Below are 18,318 nucleotides of genomic sequence, written 5' to 3'. Positions count from 1 at the left end.
CAGTGATGTGGTCATATCTCCATACCATCTTGAATCAGTGCCAAGGACAGAGACACATTTTGGCATTGTTTGTGTGTGTGTAAGAGAACCTTCTTCCTGACCCCTCAGTGTCTTTGTTTGTTAAATTAGTAGTTATGACCACCGTTTGCCTTACACACCCAAGCTTTACACTTACACAAATATTGACGTGTGTAGTTGCTGCAGACAACAAGGTTAGACTCCTGGGATTGATTGACTGCATCTACAGTCAGACAATCACGTTGCAAATAATGACTTCCTCTGTGTCTTCACAACTCTGACTGAATTGATTGATCTCATGATTATGTTTACTTGTAAGGAATTCATTGATTGTTAGTTAATCAGTTTATTAAACTAAGTTGAATTAGTAAAATATTTTTGGATTATCACTTTAGCTTATTTGCCACACCGTTTGATATTTAAGGTTCAAATTTCAATTTCAGCCTTTTGTACTCCCACACCCAAAAACCTGCATGTTAGATTAATACACTTATAGGTATGTTTTTTTTGTTTGTTTTGGTGTTTTTTTGGTGTATGAAGAATTTGTCACATGCAAGTTAGGAGAAATAGGGTCACCAGGTATTGCGTAGTAAAGTAAAAAAAATTGCAACTATCAAAAAACTGATCTTCCCTTTTCTGAAGCTACGAATGAACAGCTTTACACATGCGTTTAAAATGAACTCCAAAAGCTCATGTCTGATGATAATGATGCTATTATTAATGTTAATTTTATAAAAGGAAGATGTTTTTTTTTTTTTTGTATCTTTAAAAACATTTTACTTTATTATGTTAACATAAATGTTTTATCAGCTTTAGTTATTTGGTTACTTTTTGTTAACTATAATTACCTCGGACCTTGCAATTTTACTGAATACTGTAAACAAATGGTGATGTTGAGTATTATGTACGGTATATCCAATTTGATTGTGGCTCTAGAACAAGGGAGCCTATATGTAAATAGACTGTATATATCGAGGATAGCAAACAGATGGAGACGATCAACTGCACGTGAGTAAAGGGGATCCCAGGGGAATGGAGTGAGAAGTGCACATCACAAGCAATCAGTGCATCTGAGGAGATGGTGGTCTGCACGACACTCGGTTGGGAGATGTTTGCTGCAACACCTGGCATATCAAACCAACAAAGGGAAGGCTGTTTCAAAGTAGCTACTCTCCTGGAGAGCAAATGGCCTCACTGACATTCTGGAACTGCATTTATTGTGCATGGACAGCAAAAGCACTACGGCCTAAATGACAAACTGACACTATCGAAAGCATTATCAGCATTCCTGAATTTTGTTTGTCATTAAACGTACACATTTCAGACATTGCCTGATGTGATGCACTTATACACTACTATGATATGTTTATTATTTATAGTAAGGTTGCATGATACTGGAAAAACATGTAATATGCGATATGGTTGCTAACTATATTTGATATTTAACATGAACCTAAAAAACGTTTTTATTATGAATTGAAATCATATCATTTTATTCATGTGGCAATATGAGCAGTCTCAAAGTATTCTTAGCTATTTCTTTTATAACTACGCTAGATAATGTTCAGCTATTGCACATTTTGTTAACATTTGAATGGTCAAATTCAGATAAAAGGAAACAATTCCATAATAAATTTCTTTTGCATATTAACAATTATTTGGCGTTGCACGTGCTCTGGTCATTCTATTTTTATCTATGCACTGTGCAGGAAAATGAGGCGTTGATGTTGCCTTCTGTCCGCCATTTTTAGCAAATCGTGACAATGCCATGTCTGCTAAAAGGACAGCACCATCTTGTTGTGTGTGGCTGTATTACACCACTGTTAACTGCATGCATAAACAAAAACTACATTTTGGAGATTCACACGAATACAAGTGTGTTGTACAGTAAACTACAACTTTATTTACTTGATTTAAGAGTACTGCATTCATTAGACAAATCAAAAAACAAGGATACAATGTGCTGAGTCCATGCAGCCAGTCATTAAAAATATGAATTGAGGTCACTTTCATTTAAGATCCCTGGAGCAGACTTATGATTCACGTACATCACATTACTTATCAAGTTACCAGGTAGATCTTTAGTGTATGTAGTAAAATTTGTAGCCCATTGATTACAAATTTGAGATTTGATGGCTGTATTTGAAAATTATATTATCAATAAATTACTATATCAATATTTACACATACAGTCATAAAAGGAATGGTTCGATTTAGTAATTTCTTATGACTGTGATCAAATTTAGCAACTATGATTAACAGAAAAAACTTCAGATCTCCCCAATTTAACAGAAAATACAGTTCAGTACTTGATAACCATATTCCAATGACTGACTGAAAGTGAAAACATCCTGTACAATATAATGAAACAGATTAGTTCCCTTCAAACTCATGGAGGATGGAATAATTGGTAATTTCTCAGTTTCCATCTAGTTTTGGTAACATTTGCATTAGGGTCACAGTTTCACTGGAGCCTATACCAGACAACTGGGCGAGATGCATTGTTCACCCTGGACTGATCTTCAGCCACTTGCAGTGTTTACAATCAATATAAAAAAAAAAGTGTAAATTAGTGCCCATCATTTACTAACATGCGTACACATTTTTTTTTGCGGAAAACATGCGTACACATTTAACGAACACTTGAATTTGCGCATACTCTGCAAAGAAATTTAGAACATCCTCAGACCATGCATACGCACAACTAATGATCTGCTGCCAAAACGTCAAGACTGTCATTGTACACGAGATGCACAACATATTGAATAATAATTTTAACAGCAATTCAAAAGTTTACTAATGAGTTGACTAATATCATAAATAAACGTAAAAAAATACTTGAATTTTAGCCCCGTCCTGTTCAAGTGTGTGGATGCGTTTCAAATCTGTACTGTAACTGAGTGTATTTGTGAATAACTCAATGTTACGTCAGGCACGTTCGTTCTTTATGTGTCATGTAACGTTAGCATACCGTATAATTATTCAGCCTGTTGTTGCCTCTATTCAAATTTTTTAAATTACTTTTCAAGATGACATGTCTGTTGTTGGTGTTGAATTTTATCAAATAAATTTCCCCCAAAAATGCGACTTATACTCCAGTGCGACTTATATGTCTTTCTTCTTTATTATGCATTTTATGGCTGGTGCGACTTGTACTCCGGAGCGACTTGTAGTTCGGAAAATACGGTAGTACAACAATTCTACAAATTCATTAATAAATGAAACCATTTATGTGCTAATGTGGCATAGCTGTCTCAGATGCATCATGTGGCTGCTCTGCATTCGTCTCTGGCTCATTGTCACTATCTGGCTCTTCTGGGTGCTGCTGTTGAGGCTGCTCAATGAGACCTCCATCCTGTGCAGTGTTATAGGAGCCGCAGTCACTGCACTTCAACCCTAGGACATGGAAAGGCACCGTACAGTGGGCTTGGCAGTCGTTACACATAATCTTGAGCAAGGGAAAGAAACGAACAAAAAATAATTAAAAGCAAAGTAAAGTTATTTTGTTTTCATTTTTAATGGCATAAATAATACATGTAATACCCTGTGTGTGCACCAAATTTTTGTTCTCATTTGTCATCAATCAAACAGTAATTAATTTAAAACAAATGCATCGTACTTTGACAGAGGTACCCTGGTATTCAGTGGGCATCGGTGACTGGGCAATCTCTATGTCAATTTGTTCCCAGTGTTCCTTCATGTTCCAAACAGAGTGCATACATAGAGGGCAGCGATAGGCACTACAACAAAGACAAAGTAGTAATGCATGAATAAGAAAACAAGATTGACTGAGATATGTATATTACTAGTACATAGAAAAGCTATATGGCAATTATCGTGCAATAGACATACTGTACCTTGTTCTGACCATGTCATCGAAACAGCTCCTGCAAGAAAAAAAAATATCTTGGACCTTTACGCCCTAAGCGTGCTTTGCTGATGCTTATTTATATTTTTAAATATTTATATATTTAATGATTAAAAACCAAACAGAGATTGTATGGAAGCGTTAAAAGTTATACTTATGGAGAAGGTGACCGCAGGGAAGAACGTGCGCTCCAATTCGAGACGTGTGGATATCCTGTTGGTGCACACAAAACATGAAGTCTGTAAATGAATCAGGAAGCAACATATTCAGCTTTCCTTCTCTTACACGAGACCCATTAAACATATTTCATTACCTCCATACAAACAGGGCAGTTCTGCCTGGAAACATTCTCAACACACTGGAAGATAGAAAGTACAACAAATTCTTAAGATTCAGTTTCTAAAAAAAATAATAAAAAATATTTAAGTAAAGTGTTCAAGGAGATGCACACACTTTGTGGTTCCCCTGGAGGTCCTGCGCTAAACACAAATTGCACTTGTCACAATGGAAATACTTTTCTCTTGGCCCAATCCTGAAGGGATCAAAAGTGAATAAATTACACTGATTGTTTAAGAGCGCACATCAATTCACTTATTATTATTTTTTTTTTTACATGTTTATACAACGATACAAGTAACAAAAATGGGAATTGGCTAATGTATTGACTCACCTACATATGCCACAGGGATGACAGTGGTACTGATTCTTATCCTTGTCAAACAAATGGCAAATGTCACAGTAATACTCCCCAAATTGCACATGACACTGTTGACATGCCTGTTGTGCCTAGAAAAGAGGAAGATCTCATATTTAGACGACGGTGCTTTAAGAGAAACATTGCAATAAACAATCCGGTCTCGTAAATCAATGGTTTACAAAATACATTAAATTTTAAAGTCCTGTAAATTTAGGCATATACAAAATAACAATGTCATTTGATTGTGCAAGTGTATTAAGAGAGTAAAGGATTATGATATAATTTACCCGTTGTAATGTTTGACACCCAGAACATTGCACTTCTTCCACTTTAAATCGGTCCATCTGGTGGTTCTCCTCTGCATCATGACACAGCCTACACACATACAGTTTACCACAGCAAGGAGCCTGGGTGACACAAATATATTATTGTTGGCATTAGCAATATTATTATCTTCAGCGATTGATCCTGGGAATTGTACTAGGATACTGATATTAGAGAAGATCGTAGAGTCACAGCGCAAAAAATACACAAAATTACACTAACGATGACATTTGAAATGAATGGTGTAAAGCACATGGTTTAACATACTTGAGCATCGCTAAACAACATCTTTTTAAATAATGGCATACTCTATAATAAATAAAAGATATAATATAAAGCAACGCACTTAGGATATGCACCTGAAAAAACTGAAGGAACGCACATTAAATTACAGACAGACCTAAAGTAGCAGAGGCTGGCATGGTGTTAGCGTCAATCAACAAAATTATCGTACCAGGGCTGCATCGTACATATTAATAGCATTTGGTATTTGCGTATGAGAAGGGGGCCACTTCTAAACTTACTTTCAATAAACAGCTCCGCGCATAATGTTCACAACCTGCACGTACCGCCATGTTTGTGCTACCGTCAATATGCTTAACTGTTCTTCTTCGAGTTCATCATATAGTTGCATGTCTACGGTTTCTTCTTCGTCTTTGTTGTTTTACGCTATGCGACTATTTATATCTTATACTGCCTACCCTTGGATGCAGCCGGATACTGTCATGCTCAGGAGATGCGGGATCTCACTGACATCATTACGTGTTGTGCAAAAATGACAAATATACGAAATCAAATGACATGAATTTCTATATTTATTATTTATGTACATTAAGTGGCGTTGCAATGAAGAAAGAACGTAATTTAAAGTTGCCGGAAAACATAGTATTGCAAAGTTCTTGTTGAGTTTGATGCTGGAATTCTTTTTAGCGTGGGAGCGCTTGTTTTGTGTCATGTGGGTGCGTGGGTGCGCTTGATTTCGTTTCATCAGAGCGGGCAGGTTGACGCTGCTGACGCCGCTCTTCCGCCATCTTCAACTTCCTATTGTTTGCATCGGACGGAGGCTGGCTGAATGTGCTGTGTGCGCGAGCCGAGGCAACCACTGACATTTTCGGTTAGCTTCGGCGCTCCGCACTTTCTTCATTGGTCGCCGAGGTCAACGTAAACAATTTGTATGTCATTGATTTAAGAACCTCTCAGGACGCGACCACTAAACCTTGATGATGGAGGACGAACAACCCAGAACACTGTGAGTACAACGGCTACGTCTATCTCCTGGAATGGGAAGGCTGGCGACTGCGATGGCGCGTTTGAAACGTCCCCACGTTTTTGCTTCGGATTTGCGATAGCGACATTCAAACACAGTTGTTGTTTTATTGTTGTTGCATCCGTCACATCTTCAAAACATTTACACATACATTATGAAATACCATTCGGAATCGTAGAAAACGTTGTCTTAAATCGTATGCCGAATCGGAGTGAACATTTTGCACATGCAACTAACTGGCTAGCTAAAGCTAACTAATATTAGCTTGCGTAGGGAGCGATGTATTTTGGGCTTTCCGTTGGCATGCAGTGCATTTCAAAAAGATTTGTCGTTTTAGTGTCCTGATTTTTCAAAAGCACATTCCATTTGGACCCATTGCCTTGTACGTAAATGATCAGTGACCAGAGTTGTCAGCTACAGTAAGTAACATGGGGCCTGTTTCAGCCAGCCGGCTATCGCTATCCTAAGCTATCTGAAAGCCAAGCCACGTCAACGCTCAGACAGACAGCCCGTAACGACTCTTGTGAACACCCAACCCGACTTTATTATCGGGATTGTCGAAATGGCAACATTCCCGTTCTAAATTCTCTTTTCTACATCGCGGCATCCAAACCATATTGACTAAAAGCTAACCAGGTTCCTAGCCTTTGTTTGCATGCTACTTCCTGTTTGACAAAGACTTGATTTCGCCACCTTTAACTTCTCTTGTAGGTATGTGGGGAATTTGTCCAGGGATGTAACCGAGCCCCTCATTCTGCAGGTCTTCCAACAGATAGGACCCTGCAAAAGCTGTAAAATGATTTTTGATGTGAGTGTTGTTCTTTCAAAGCTTATCATCTTATGACAATTGGGAACAGGCAGGATGCACACATAAACAAAATTGTTGGCGCCTCTCTGTTAGTTAATGGAGAAAAAAATATATAGATAACAGAAATAACATGAAGCTGTCAGTTATTAATCAGTAAATAAAAACTAACAAGGGCTCGGCACCAACATTTGCTCTGGCAGCATTGTTTCAGTTTTAGCTTTTTTCAGTTGGTCGCACCAGCACAATTTTGTTTCCGCACTTTTTTTGTGGTGCTACACCATGACTGTGCATATTTGCCTATGTATAGTCATCTTGATTGGCATATCATATTTTGGTTTTATGCAAAGATTAACAGTGACTAAAGCTACATGCGCAAAAACTTAACTGTTATGTTGGCAACATTTTCAGGAGCTCCTTGATTTGTTTCCAAGCCTGTATCATGAGTGTGTTTATTCGAATAGGTCTATTGATCCACAATTGTCAGATTTTCATTGTCTTTTTATTATTTATGTCAGATTAAAGGTTTTTCCTCAACCACTGTGAGGTTTTCTTTCATTACCCAAGGGGTCCAACAGGTTTCTCTACGAGGCTTATAAGTTCTTGGACTACATCTGTATTTTACTGATGTATGTGTATTGTTTATCTTTCATGATAACAACACAAACTATCACACTATCGTGTGACAGTGATACTCAACTGGACTATTTTTATTTTATTTTTTTCAAATATCATTCTTGTTTTCTACCTGACAGACAACTGGAAATGACCCGTACTGCTTTGTGGAGTTCTATGACCACAGGCATGCTGCTGCCTCATTGGCAGCTATGAATGGAAGGAAAATAATGGGTAAGGTAAGCTATCGTAACTACAGGGTGAGTGGGGTTTGGGTGGGTTGGGCTTTAACCGGGGAGTTGCCTGTTTTACATGCACACACAGACACACAGAATTTTCACAGTTTGTGCTGTGCCCATTAGTGCTGGATGATACAGCTGAAGAATGTATCACAATATATGAATTCCATAACTGTCAATAGCAGATTATCCATCTTTTTACCAAATCAAAGTAGTAATTGATTAAAAGGTAAAATAAAATACAGCTATTTAGAGGGAAAACCCCCTTTTAAATATGTAGATATAAAACTTGTTATGAAGGAATGTACCCAGTTGTATTGTGTAGAACGCCATGTAGTTTACATCCATTTTCCCGTAGTCAGTTGCAAGGTACATATATACGATCATTCCCAACGATAGACAATTTAGAGTCTTCTATGGGAGAAAGCCCTAGTGCCCAGAACAAACCCATGCAAGGCAAGTGAAGAATATACAAACTCCATGCGACATTACGGATTTCAACCTGTGACCTCAGAACTGTGAGGTGGATGTGCTAACTAGTTAGCCATCATTTCGCTTTCTGGGTTCAGTGACTTCAGTCTTAGGAAAATAGTTTTTCATAAATATTAACAAAGAAGTTAATGATGCTTTTGTATCATGGATCTTAACTTAATGAACCAATGTTTTATGGACACTTTTATTTTTGATATACTACTTAACACACAACATATATATATATAATGCATGTAGTTGTAGATGTATATAATTTATTTAGTGACCAGAAAAATTGAAACAGAGGTCACATAATTAGTGTGGTAATGCCATGTCTACTTTTTGCGCAGAATGTCAAAAGGTTAAATGGTGTGATCCCATCACAGGTCTCTTGTTGTAAATCCCACCCCACCTGGCCTTTTATTTGTCCCTCTACAGGAAGTCAAAGTCAATTGGGCCACTACGCCAACAAGCCAGAAAAAAGACACAAGTAGTAAGTACAAGTTACTTAATGGGTATTATGTGTACAGAACAAGAGTTTTATTTGCAGCGTCCAATATTTGTTGTGACTGAGCAGGATTGTATTCCGTGACTTATGACTTGCTTGAAATGTGGTTTTGCTTGACACCCCCTCCCCACCACCACCCACCCCACCATCACCCCATTTGACATCACTCTGCACTCAGTAAACATTGACACATAACTGGGACATTTTGCCTTTTCGGTTTTGTGAGATGGAAGAGATTGCTTTGTGTGTCATACCAGGAAGTAGTGCCAACTATCAATGGCAATAGTGTGTGCGTGTGTACTGTAGTGGGGGGTGCCTATAATATATGATTGTGTGTTATTCTGGAGAAATTGAGGTACAGAATCAATCCGGTGGAGTTAATTATGTAATTTGCGTGATGTTACGGCCTTTCTTTGTCATCAATCGGTTTCACCTTACCTTTATATTTTTCTGATTTAGCCAAACCAAGTTTGACTGCTTGCTGCTATATCAGGTTGCTGAATTAACCCCTATGGAATATTGTATAGCAAATTTAAATGCGCTGGAAACTCAGGCTATGAACTTTTTGAAATATTGAATTGTGAACTATATGTAAACTATTTGATAGGGACAGTGTATATCTATAAAAATGTCTGTAGATGCACCAGAATTAGCCAGTTGGCTATAAATATTAATATTAAATATATAGTTTCTGTATTAAAATTAATTACTTGAGAAGGACATTGGTTCAGGGAATATGAAATTCTTTCTTAGCCATGGCAATTGAAATACCATAGTCTTCCTTCTATACAATTCCAATCTGTCAGCAAACAACATCCATTTTGAACTTGAACATTTTTTCTTCCCCCTCCAAGATCACTTTCATGTCTTTGTCGGAGACCTCAGTCCAGAAATATCTACTGAAGATGTCAAAGCTGCCTTTGGACCCTTTGGCAGAATATCGTACGTATTACTTAATGACCTGATTACAGTGTGCAATAAGCTACTGGCAAAAAAAAAAATATATATATACTGATGTCTGCTTTAGAGAGACATGTCCTTATTAATTAGTGAGCAATAAGAGCGAATTAGGTTCAATCTTGATTGTCTAAGCATTCCCGATTCTGAGGTTGGTCTTTGTTGACAGGGATGCACGTGTTGTGAAAGATATGGCTACAGGGAAATCTAAAGGCTATGGCTTTGTGTCTTTCTTCAACAAATGGGTAAGTTTTCATATTGAACTTTCTCATGATGGTTTGGTGGTGCTCATTTGAAGGGGGCGATAGAGCCTCAAAATAATATTGATATTTTTAAAGACTATTCCACTATCAATGTTAAATGTAAAAATAAGATTGAACCACAATTTAATAAGTTTACAAGCAGCAGTATTAAATGGTTGTAAGTGCAAACAAAATGTTCTGACGTCACGTCACTACCCTCCAATATGATTGCGTTGAACCCTTCTGTAGTGTTATGCATGGATTGTGTCCTACAATGCATTCTGGGAACTGAAAAGGAAATTTTAAACAATGTATTATAACTTGTGTATTGAAGACCATTGAAATGCATCGTGGGGGTATTTTACCCATTATCATTTTTTTAATTACACGGAAATTTTGAACACATCTCGGTTATAAGCGGCTTCGTACATTTGCAACCATTCATTTTGTTTTCTTCACCTCTCAAAGATTTTTACATTCATATAGTGGATCAAATTTTGAAATAATTTAAAATTTAACAGCCACCGACTGTGACGTTGTCAAATGATCGTATTGTGTAGAAAGGGTATTGTGAATTACAAAAGGCACAGCCATACTGCACGAGAGTAACACTACTTAAGCTTCTGTAATACCACCACCACCTCTAGCCAATAAGTTTTTCTGTTTTGTTTTGCTTGCAGCCTATTGAGATATGAAATGCTGAGATTCTTTTCCCGTTTTTTAAATTCTAGGAAGCGGAGAATGCCATTCAGCAGATGGGGGGGCAGTGGTTAGGAGGCAGACAAATCCGAACCAACTGGGCCACAAGAAAGCCCCCTGCGCCAAAAACCACCTATGAAAGTATGTTTATAAAGGCGCACCCTTTGCTCGCTCACATTAAATGTTTCATCCACGAACAGCAGTTTTGTCTGACTCCTCTCAGCAGGTAACTCCAAGCACCTGTCTTTTGAAGATGTTGTGAACCAGTCCAGCCCCAGTAATTGCACCGTGTACTGTGGTGGCGTCAGTACAGGACTGACAGGTGAAATTTAATAAATTTAATAACAAAGCCGATCCATTCTACATAATCGCGCGCCTTTTTTTAAACATGATCGCACATTATTGTGCGTGCACTAGACTCATGATATCAGCACTTGGAGCCGCCTTATTTTGTTCTCACACGTTTAAGCAAGCTCTATTGTGAGCGTTTACCATCAGATCGGAATACGCAGTTGGGATTAAGCCTAACTTCAATTTAGACAGATGTGTGAACAATATTTGATGAAAGTCACGTTTTGGCCATAAAGAAAAGTCATATGGGCAGACCAAGTGATGCCGCAAAAAGCAGCGATGCACCAAATATATCCACACTATTTAATATTCTTAAAAGCCTGTGATGCACTGAGGCCGTGAAAGGCAAAGCGAGGGATCACTGTACTCAAAAGTTTTTTTGTTGTTGTTTTTTTATAATGACAAATTTGACATCAACTAAGTCTTGGACAGCAAAATTTGAAACCTGTAATTCACAAAAATTCATCTACATGCTTACTAAAAAAACTTCAATGGGGCTGTCCTCATTTGTTGAGCACTGTTTGATTTTTATTTGAAAATGTGTGTTTTAATATGCTTCTGTTTTAATTGTGATATTTATATTTTTCATGCCTTGATGACTATCTTTTTGTATTCCAGAGCAACTAATGAGACAGACCTTCTCTCCTTTTGGGCAAATCATGGAAATCAGAGTTTTCCCCGATAAAGGCTATTCATTTGTGAGGTGTGTAATTGTGTAGCTGACTTCAAATAAATTGGCATCACATGCTGAAAGAGTCAATAAAGTGCAATACTGTAATCCTCGTTGAAGTGGTAATATTTGGCAGTGCTTCTGTAGTCACATTCTGCACTAGTTGAGTGTTTTTTTTAATTATTTTTTCCCCCTCTAGGTTCAGCTCCCATGAGTCAGCAGCCCACGCAATTGTGTCTGTGAATGGAACTGCATTAGAGGGCCACATAGTCAAGTGCTACTGGGGCAAAGAGAACCCAGACATGATGAACCCAGTGCAGCAAATGCCTGTACCTCAGGTAAATGCCTTATTTTGTCTTTGCGCCATAAATTACACGAGAAAGTACAAAAAGTCTGATTGAATACCGTTCTACACAATTACACATGACACAATTAGACAAGACGGCATTCACATGCTTTCTACTCGAGTGATGCAACGCAGTATAAATCAAGCTTTTACGGTCACACCTAAGGACAGGACAATTTCGAGTCTTCAATGAACTTCGCATTTCAAGCAACCACAATCCTTGCAATACGTTGCAATAAAAAAAACTGCATATTTCACGAGTTACCATCGATCACATTGATTTGCTATTATACCGTGTGCACTGTTGTGCGCGCGCACACACACACACACACACACACACACACACACACACACACACACACACACACACACACACCAACTAGCAATGTAAAAAATGGTTGCCGTTTCGGTGGAATTTTGCAAAAAGCATGGAATGAGCACATGAGGCGCCTGTCTCCAAAATCTTCCCTAACAGATAAATTCACAATTTGGCTTAAACCGGTATTCTAGTTTGCAAATTACTTAAGGTTTTTGCAACAAGCAAGTAAAACTACCTATAGGCAGTTTTTCTCCATCTTTGCACTAGCGACAAGCTTGGCTGCCCAGACCAGAGGTCACAATTTGTGAGATGTGCAGATGTTTTAGGCTACTATAGGAAGTAAATAAAAGTGCTTTAACAATTCAATAATTTGAATTCATCTCCAATGTTAGTTCTTTAACCTTGACGGCCTGAGTAAAAATATATTTTGTTGGACAGAAAGAAACTAACAATTAAAACTCTGCTCAGCATTGTACTAATAGCAGTTGTTCTTTTCCAATGAGAGCCATGTTCAACTTTCTCTTTTACAAAGCCGCCGGTCTCAGTTTATGACTCCATCAACGGTCACTATGGGTTAATATTTCCCACAAAGTCAGGCTACGGTATCTTGTTAAGCCCAAAAAGGTGCAACTATCCCTTATTTGCGGATCAGCAGTTGTTTGTATTCAGACCTGTAACAAACCACACAGAGTTCTCTTAAAAAATGGGTCTCTGTTCGGTTGTTTGGTCTGCATCAGGATTTGTTGGTATGTATTCACACCTGCATAAAAGGTCCAGACCAGCGTGGGAAATGAAACCTGGGCCTCCTAGTGGACTAAAAAGTGTAGGTGTGAATAGACCCTAAATGTTGGGCATACAATACAACTTTGTTTTCATACGTCAAAATTGGTTAGACTCATTTTGTGTTACAAAAAGCAAATGACCCCGATTTGGTGGAATGACTCGTAAAATACATATGACAAATACAGTGGATGTCTGTATGTATAGTTCTTTATTAAATTGGTAAGAATTGGACATGCACTCCTTTTTTTTAATTTAAAAAATATATATATAATGTCTGTAATGCATTGTCGACATAACTGATTGGGACTCGATATTGCTATATACTTAAAACATAAGACTTGACTCAGGCACCTTACGAATTGTCTCGTACATGTACTTTGCTGTCCTTCAACAGAACAAGATTAGTTTCCCTGCTGCGCAACCCTACAACCAGTGGGGCCAGTGGTATGGCAATGGGCCTCAGATCAACCAGTATGTCCCAAATGGGTGGCAGGTTCCCACCTATGGTGTCTATGGTCAGGCCTGGAACCAGCAGGGCTTCAAGTAAGTAGCATGTCATGCACAGGGCCCTCCTTCACCACCTACTTCTACTCCAGCACCACCAAGATTGTGGCATCACAAGCCAAGTTAGGCTACTGGAGGGAAGCTGTGAACCTTCTCTCTTATCTCTCTCAACTCCACATCCACCTACTTTTCCATCAGCCCTTCACCCTGACCATCTTTACAAGATGGACAAAAGTTTTTTTTGTTTGTTTTTTCATTTTTTTTGTGTGTTCTGCGTGTCATCCCAGAGCATTTCACCTCATTCGAGCAAGGGTTTATTCCAACGTTGTAATTGTGTTTGCGATTTAAATTGTAAGTTCAGTTGTGAGTTTCTAAACAATGAAACAAGTTCTTTTAAAGAATTCAAATGCTATTTTCAGTTTCAATTGCTGTCAAATATCTAAAGGCTGCTTTCTAATTGCATTGAAGGATTGTAGTCTTTAAGACTTTTTTTTTTTTATATACACTGCTCACAACCAGGGGAACACCTAATCACGCAAGATGTTAGATGCTACTGAACGGAATATCCAAGTTGTAAATATTCACACATATTAAAAGGTAGAAATTGAGAAAAAGCCATGAACACACAATTGAAGCTAAATACACTGATTTCAAGTTAGAACTGAGAATCAAAGTTTTTTTTTTTTTTAAATGTATGCAGGTTGGCGGCAGCGGAATTGCCACTAGATACTTAAAAGGTTCATAACTGGTTTGAGGCTTGTGGCCTTGGTTGCCTCATGATTAGTGAGCCGCTTATACAGATGGCCTCACCAGATCAAAATGCCACATCAGCAAGATGACAGAGAACCATGAGATCTGTGTAACATTTGACCGACTCTTAAGTCTTCATCCAGGGTACTGCATAACTTCTTATGAAGCCAATTGAGCTGCCCGTACTACAATGCTCTCTTCCAGTGATGCTTGTAAAATTTGAAAGCTAGAAAATGGTCAGGCAGGATGGTTTGGACAAAAGACAAATGGTATGTAGTCACCGGGATTTGTCTTGCTGTCAAGTCTCCTTGTCTACATTTTAATTGTCCACCGAGCGCTGGTACCGTGCAGATCAATAGCCTTAGTTTTCAACTGTGATGATTAAGTGTTCCCTTTTTAATATTTTTGGTCTTTTTGTCATCACGTATGCCCCCATTTTGTTTTCCTTCACTTTTACCATCTATAAATAAATACAGGTACCCCTGAGACTGTACATGAATGTCGGAAATTTGTAGGTTCTCCTCCGATTGCAATTAATGTTCAGTGACAGTTTGTGTATAACCCCCTCCTGCCCCCTTCCCCAATAAAACACCCAATTGTTGGACAATATACACAGTCTAAATTCTTGCTGAACATGGTTGCAAAAGGGTGCTGTTGAATTAATTATATTTGAGAGTAGCATAGCAGTTGTCTTCATTATCATCAAATGCACGGTAAAATCATATTTCTGAGCGGAAGGCCTGACCTCCCTTGACTTGTAATTTGCCAAAAGATCACATTCACACAGAATTCAGTGATGTTTTGCTCTGTTAGGGCCAATGATGCTGTGGGTGCATTTTTCTAGTTTAGATAACCACATGGTAACTTGTAATCTTTGCTGGTTCTCAGTCAAGAACACGGGTGGGCAGGCAAAATGGGCGAAACCAAAATATGCTTCCTACGCTTAGCCTCCATGCTTTTTGCCTGCGTGTCCACCGTGTTTAATCAAAAGCCACTTTAGCCATTCCTAATATCTGTTTATAATCTTTATTGCTTTGTCTGCCTTACAATTGCTAATCTGTTTGCTTTCTTCAGTCTAGCCTGTCCAGAATCTCGTAGCTCTAATATGTATTTCCCCCCCCTTGGCTCCCTTTTCACCTCACCTCTTCTAACCTGCTGGCATTTTGTCTCTGTCTTGTCTCTACCTCCTTTTTGCAGTCACATACCGCCCAGTGCTGGGTGGACTGGCATGAGCGCCATCAGTAACGGTGGGGTTTTGGAGCCCACACAGGGACTGAATGGGAGTATGCTCGCCAATCAGCCTGGTATGGGAGCCACAGGATACCCCACTCACTGATAAGGGAAAAGGGCAGGAGATATGTCCACCGCCTGCCTTTTGGCTTTAACATGTTCAGTGGGGCTGTGCGATGACACCACCTCTTTTGACAGGACTAGGACTTACTAGGATGTGGATCTGATTGGAAGGATTGACATCTGTTGGAGGTGTAAAGGGATTACTTTTTGGAGTGCGGGTAGGGGGAAGGGGAGGTCTCAAGATCCAATGTGGAGCGATTTGACCCACACAGGTATTTTCACCCCTCTATTGCAGATAAAACTGGTTGAGATCCAGGGCTTGTACCATTTTGAAGTTCAATGTAAATGACAAAACTTTCTTTCTGGATTTTTACAAATGGCTTGCATTGTAGTTTCTCAGAATCACTGAGAGATGTGTCTTATTTTCAATTTTAAAGAAATTATCAAGGTTATGACTTTTGTTAAGTTATGAACAAGTTCTTTGAGGAATGGAGATCTTTGATTTGTACGGAAACTTAAATCTATTGCAGGGATTGTTTGCCACTGCTGCTTCTCTGTAAAGGCAGAATAATATTGCACAGTCCTCCCAGTTGGTATTTGACAAATTGTATTTTTTTTTCTTTATTCCTCCATTCCATATTTTTCAGCCTCAAATCTTTTAGCCCCATGTAAATAACTCCCCATTTGATACCATGCAAGTACAAATACTACTACCGTGCGTGCTTGCTTTAATTTGTTTCCACAACTAGTTAACTCCCATAATGTGAGTAACGGAGTGGCACTGCCAAACGGGACACTGGCACGGTGTCACATGATTCTTCCATGTTGAGACAAAGATGGCATTGCCATGCAGTGCACATTTAAACGTTTGACACAATCTAGATGTATAGAAATATTTGATGCCCCCCACCCCATTTTTTGTATAAAGGCTCTTGAGTGGGTCCGTTCGACCTTTACACCTGCTCTGTTTGCCAGAGGGATGAGGAGGCCTACATGACTGTTGCCTTATTAAGCTGGTTTGTTTTAGCTGATAAGATACTTTCTTCAATTAGGCAGTGCCTACAATTGTTTTCAGACCCTTTTGTTTAGAAAGGTGTTAGACCTGAGAACCAATGACTCTGCTACTGTAAACAATGTTTTCATGCCTTTGTCCTATTAAAATGCTCATGAACACACATTGCGATGCGTTTTATTTATTACAGGGAGTGGCCAAACTCTAAACATGACCTGACATTTCTCTTTAACATGAGTCTGGTTCCATGAAATTAATATATTATTGTCTTGGACCTTTTCTCACGGGCATTCACATACTTGTTGATCATAAATGTAATATTGAGTTTTTTCAGCAGATGGCGCCCTCAGCTCATCAAACAGTACCTGCGCTTAAATTCCCCTGCAACTGGCTTTGGAGGTCTTTTACACTAAGTGACGTAAGTAGTAAGTTTTGACCTCAAATTTATATTCATGTCCAGTCAAGCGAACAATTTAAATATACAAAACTACACAGAAATAGCGTTATTCGGTCTGGCCAGCAATATGGTTTGCATAAAAGCAAAATACTGGATGTCTTAAAAAAAAAAAGATGCAGAGGACTGACAGGCTGATAAATGGTTTGTCTCTTGATAGCTTCTTAGTCACGACTGGACCAGACGAGTCAAAGAATCTGTCAAAGAATGAAGGATGAGCAGATTATAGCTGGAATCAGTAAGAGACTGAGACACGCTGTCATTGTTTTATATCTCTTATCACTTCTTTTAAACAAACATGACAATATCCCAGAACTGCTTACACACTCAACCGGTTTCTTGCTCGGTTCATGAACAATCAGATAACGTTGAATGATAAAATCCAAGTCCAAAGTAAAAGTAGAAAAAATATATATTTACATCAACTCTGATGCAGTACACATAGCAAATATCTTCTTTGGTCTCACTTAAACAACAATGAGGCACTTTCATTACTCAAATTTAAGTCAAGTAGGTCACTCAAGATTGTTTACAGTTTTCCCAAGTGTCATCTGTGACATGCTTTTGTCCCAAGGATCAAGAATTACATCAAACCTTTCACCGTCAGTTTTATCAGCCTGTTTTTAACGGGGAATCTAGTCCAGTCTCATGCAAAAGAGGTGATCAGGGGTGAAACATTTATTGTCTCTGAAAATGTATATTGACCCCAAATAACCTACAAAATGCCTTTACAAAGTTGCACCATGTGGGTCTACCTAGTTTCCCAAAATTTTGGGGCTAAGGCACATACTTAAGCCTCAAGTAAATTACATTAGAAACATCTCACCGCACTGCCCCAAACAAAAGCATCACAAAAAGTATACATAGTAAAAAAAAATAAAAAAAATGATGATCTCGTCTCAATTTATTCACAAATCGATTTACTAGTTTGGAATCTGGGCCTGTTTGGTTCATTTAAGCTATTCTGTTGTATAAATGGCAACAGGTAAAATAGCAGGTTCAATAATATCATAGCATAAGTACATGAATTAAGCTGCATTAGGCTACATGGAGTAAACAAGTTTCAGGAAGGATCTGTCAAATTTCCCATGACCTACCTGAAGATCTCCAGCACAATGGTTGGGAA

General features: G+C 38.4%; 2 protein-coding genes across 6 annotated transcripts; one reads left to right on the top strand and one right to left on the bottom strand.

Moving 5' to 3' along the window:
- Positions 1 to 1,898: 1,898 nt before the first annotated feature.
- Positions 1,899 to 5,592, bottom strand: rchy1 (ring finger and CHY zinc finger domain containing 1). Of its 2 annotated transcripts, none has more exons than XM_049762936.1 (9): positions 5,432 to 5,592; positions 4,871 to 4,990; positions 4,557 to 4,672; positions 4,340 to 4,418; positions 4,200 to 4,244; positions 4,041 to 4,099; positions 3,876 to 3,905; positions 3,638 to 3,758; positions 1,899 to 3,466 (listed from the first exon to the last, which is right to left on the bottom strand). In XM_049762936.1, exons 1-9 carry the CDS (start codon positions 5,480 to 5,482, stop codon positions 3,254 to 3,256), a joined length of 834 nt encoding a protein of 277 aa, XP_049618893.1. In that variant the 5' UTR covers positions 5,483 to 5,592; the 3' UTR covers positions 1,899 to 3,253. The 2 variants fall into 2 exon arrangements, with proteins under 2 accessions (XP_049618893.1, XP_049618894.1); XM_049762937.2 differs by having other exon boundaries at positions 5,477 to 5,546.
- Positions 5,593 to 5,876: 284 nt separating this feature from the next.
- Positions 5,877 to 16,903, top strand: LOC125993908 (cytotoxic granule associated RNA binding protein TIA1). Of its 4 annotated transcripts, XM_049762922.2 has the most exons (13): positions 5,877 to 6,021; positions 6,098 to 6,156; positions 6,886 to 6,982; positions 7,735 to 7,833; positions 8,743 to 8,797; positions 9,667 to 9,754; positions 9,939 to 10,014; positions 10,743 to 10,851; positions 10,934 to 11,032; positions 11,680 to 11,764; positions 11,931 to 12,069; positions 13,574 to 13,722; positions 15,631 to 16,903. In XM_049762922.2, the coding sequence occupies exons 2-13, from the start codon at positions 6,128 to 6,130 to the stop codon at positions 15,767 to 15,769; spliced, it is 1,164 nt and encodes a 387-aa protein (XP_049618879.1). In that variant the 5' UTR covers positions 5,877 to 6,021; positions 6,098 to 6,127; the 3' UTR covers positions 15,770 to 16,903. The 4 variants fall into 4 exon arrangements, with proteins under 4 accessions (XP_049618879.1, XP_049618880.1, XP_049618878.1 ...); XM_049762923.2 differs by having other exon boundaries at positions 5,914 to 6,156; positions 10,937 to 11,032; XM_049762921.2 differs by having other exon boundaries at positions 5,916 to 6,156.
- The last annotated feature ends 1,415 nt before the right edge of the window (positions 16,904 to 18,318 follow it).

This window comes from Syngnathus scovelli, chromosome 3, assembly GCF_024217435.2.
Source record: "Syngnathus scovelli strain Florida chromosome 3, RoL_Ssco_1.2, whole genome shotgun sequence".
Classification (NCBI taxonomy): domain Eukaryota; kingdom Metazoa; phylum Chordata; class Actinopteri; order Syngnathiformes; family Syngnathidae; genus Syngnathus; species Syngnathus scovelli.
Note: the sequence above shows the minus strand (reverse complement) of the source record. Positions and strands in the feature narration are given on the sequence as shown.

Bases quoted from the DNA above. Each gene is read 5' to 3' on its own strand.
- rchy1 (XM_049762936.1), bottom strand. From the start codon at position 5,482: ATGGCGGTACGTGCAGGTTGTGAACATTATGCGCGGAGCTGTTTATTG. The intron at 4,419-4,556 runs GTGAGTCAATAC...TGATCCCTTCAG, and splicing joins CATCCCTGTGGCATATGTAG to GATTGGGCCAAGAGAAAAGT. The intron at 4,245-4,339 runs GTGTGTGCATCT...TCTATCTTCCAG, and splicing joins ACCTCCAGGGGAACCACAAA to TGTGTTGAGAATGTTTCCAG.
- LOC125993908 (XM_049762922.2), top strand. From the start codon at position 6,128: ATGATGGAGGACGAACAACCCAGAACACT. The intron at 10,852-10,933 runs GTATGTTTATAA...GACTCCTCTCAG, and splicing joins GCCAAAAACCACCTATGAAA to CAGGTAACTCCAAGCACCTG. The intron at 11,765-11,930 runs GTGTGTAATTGT...TTCCCCCTCTAG, and splicing joins AAAGGCTATTCATTTGTGAG to GTTCAGCTCCCATGAGTCAG.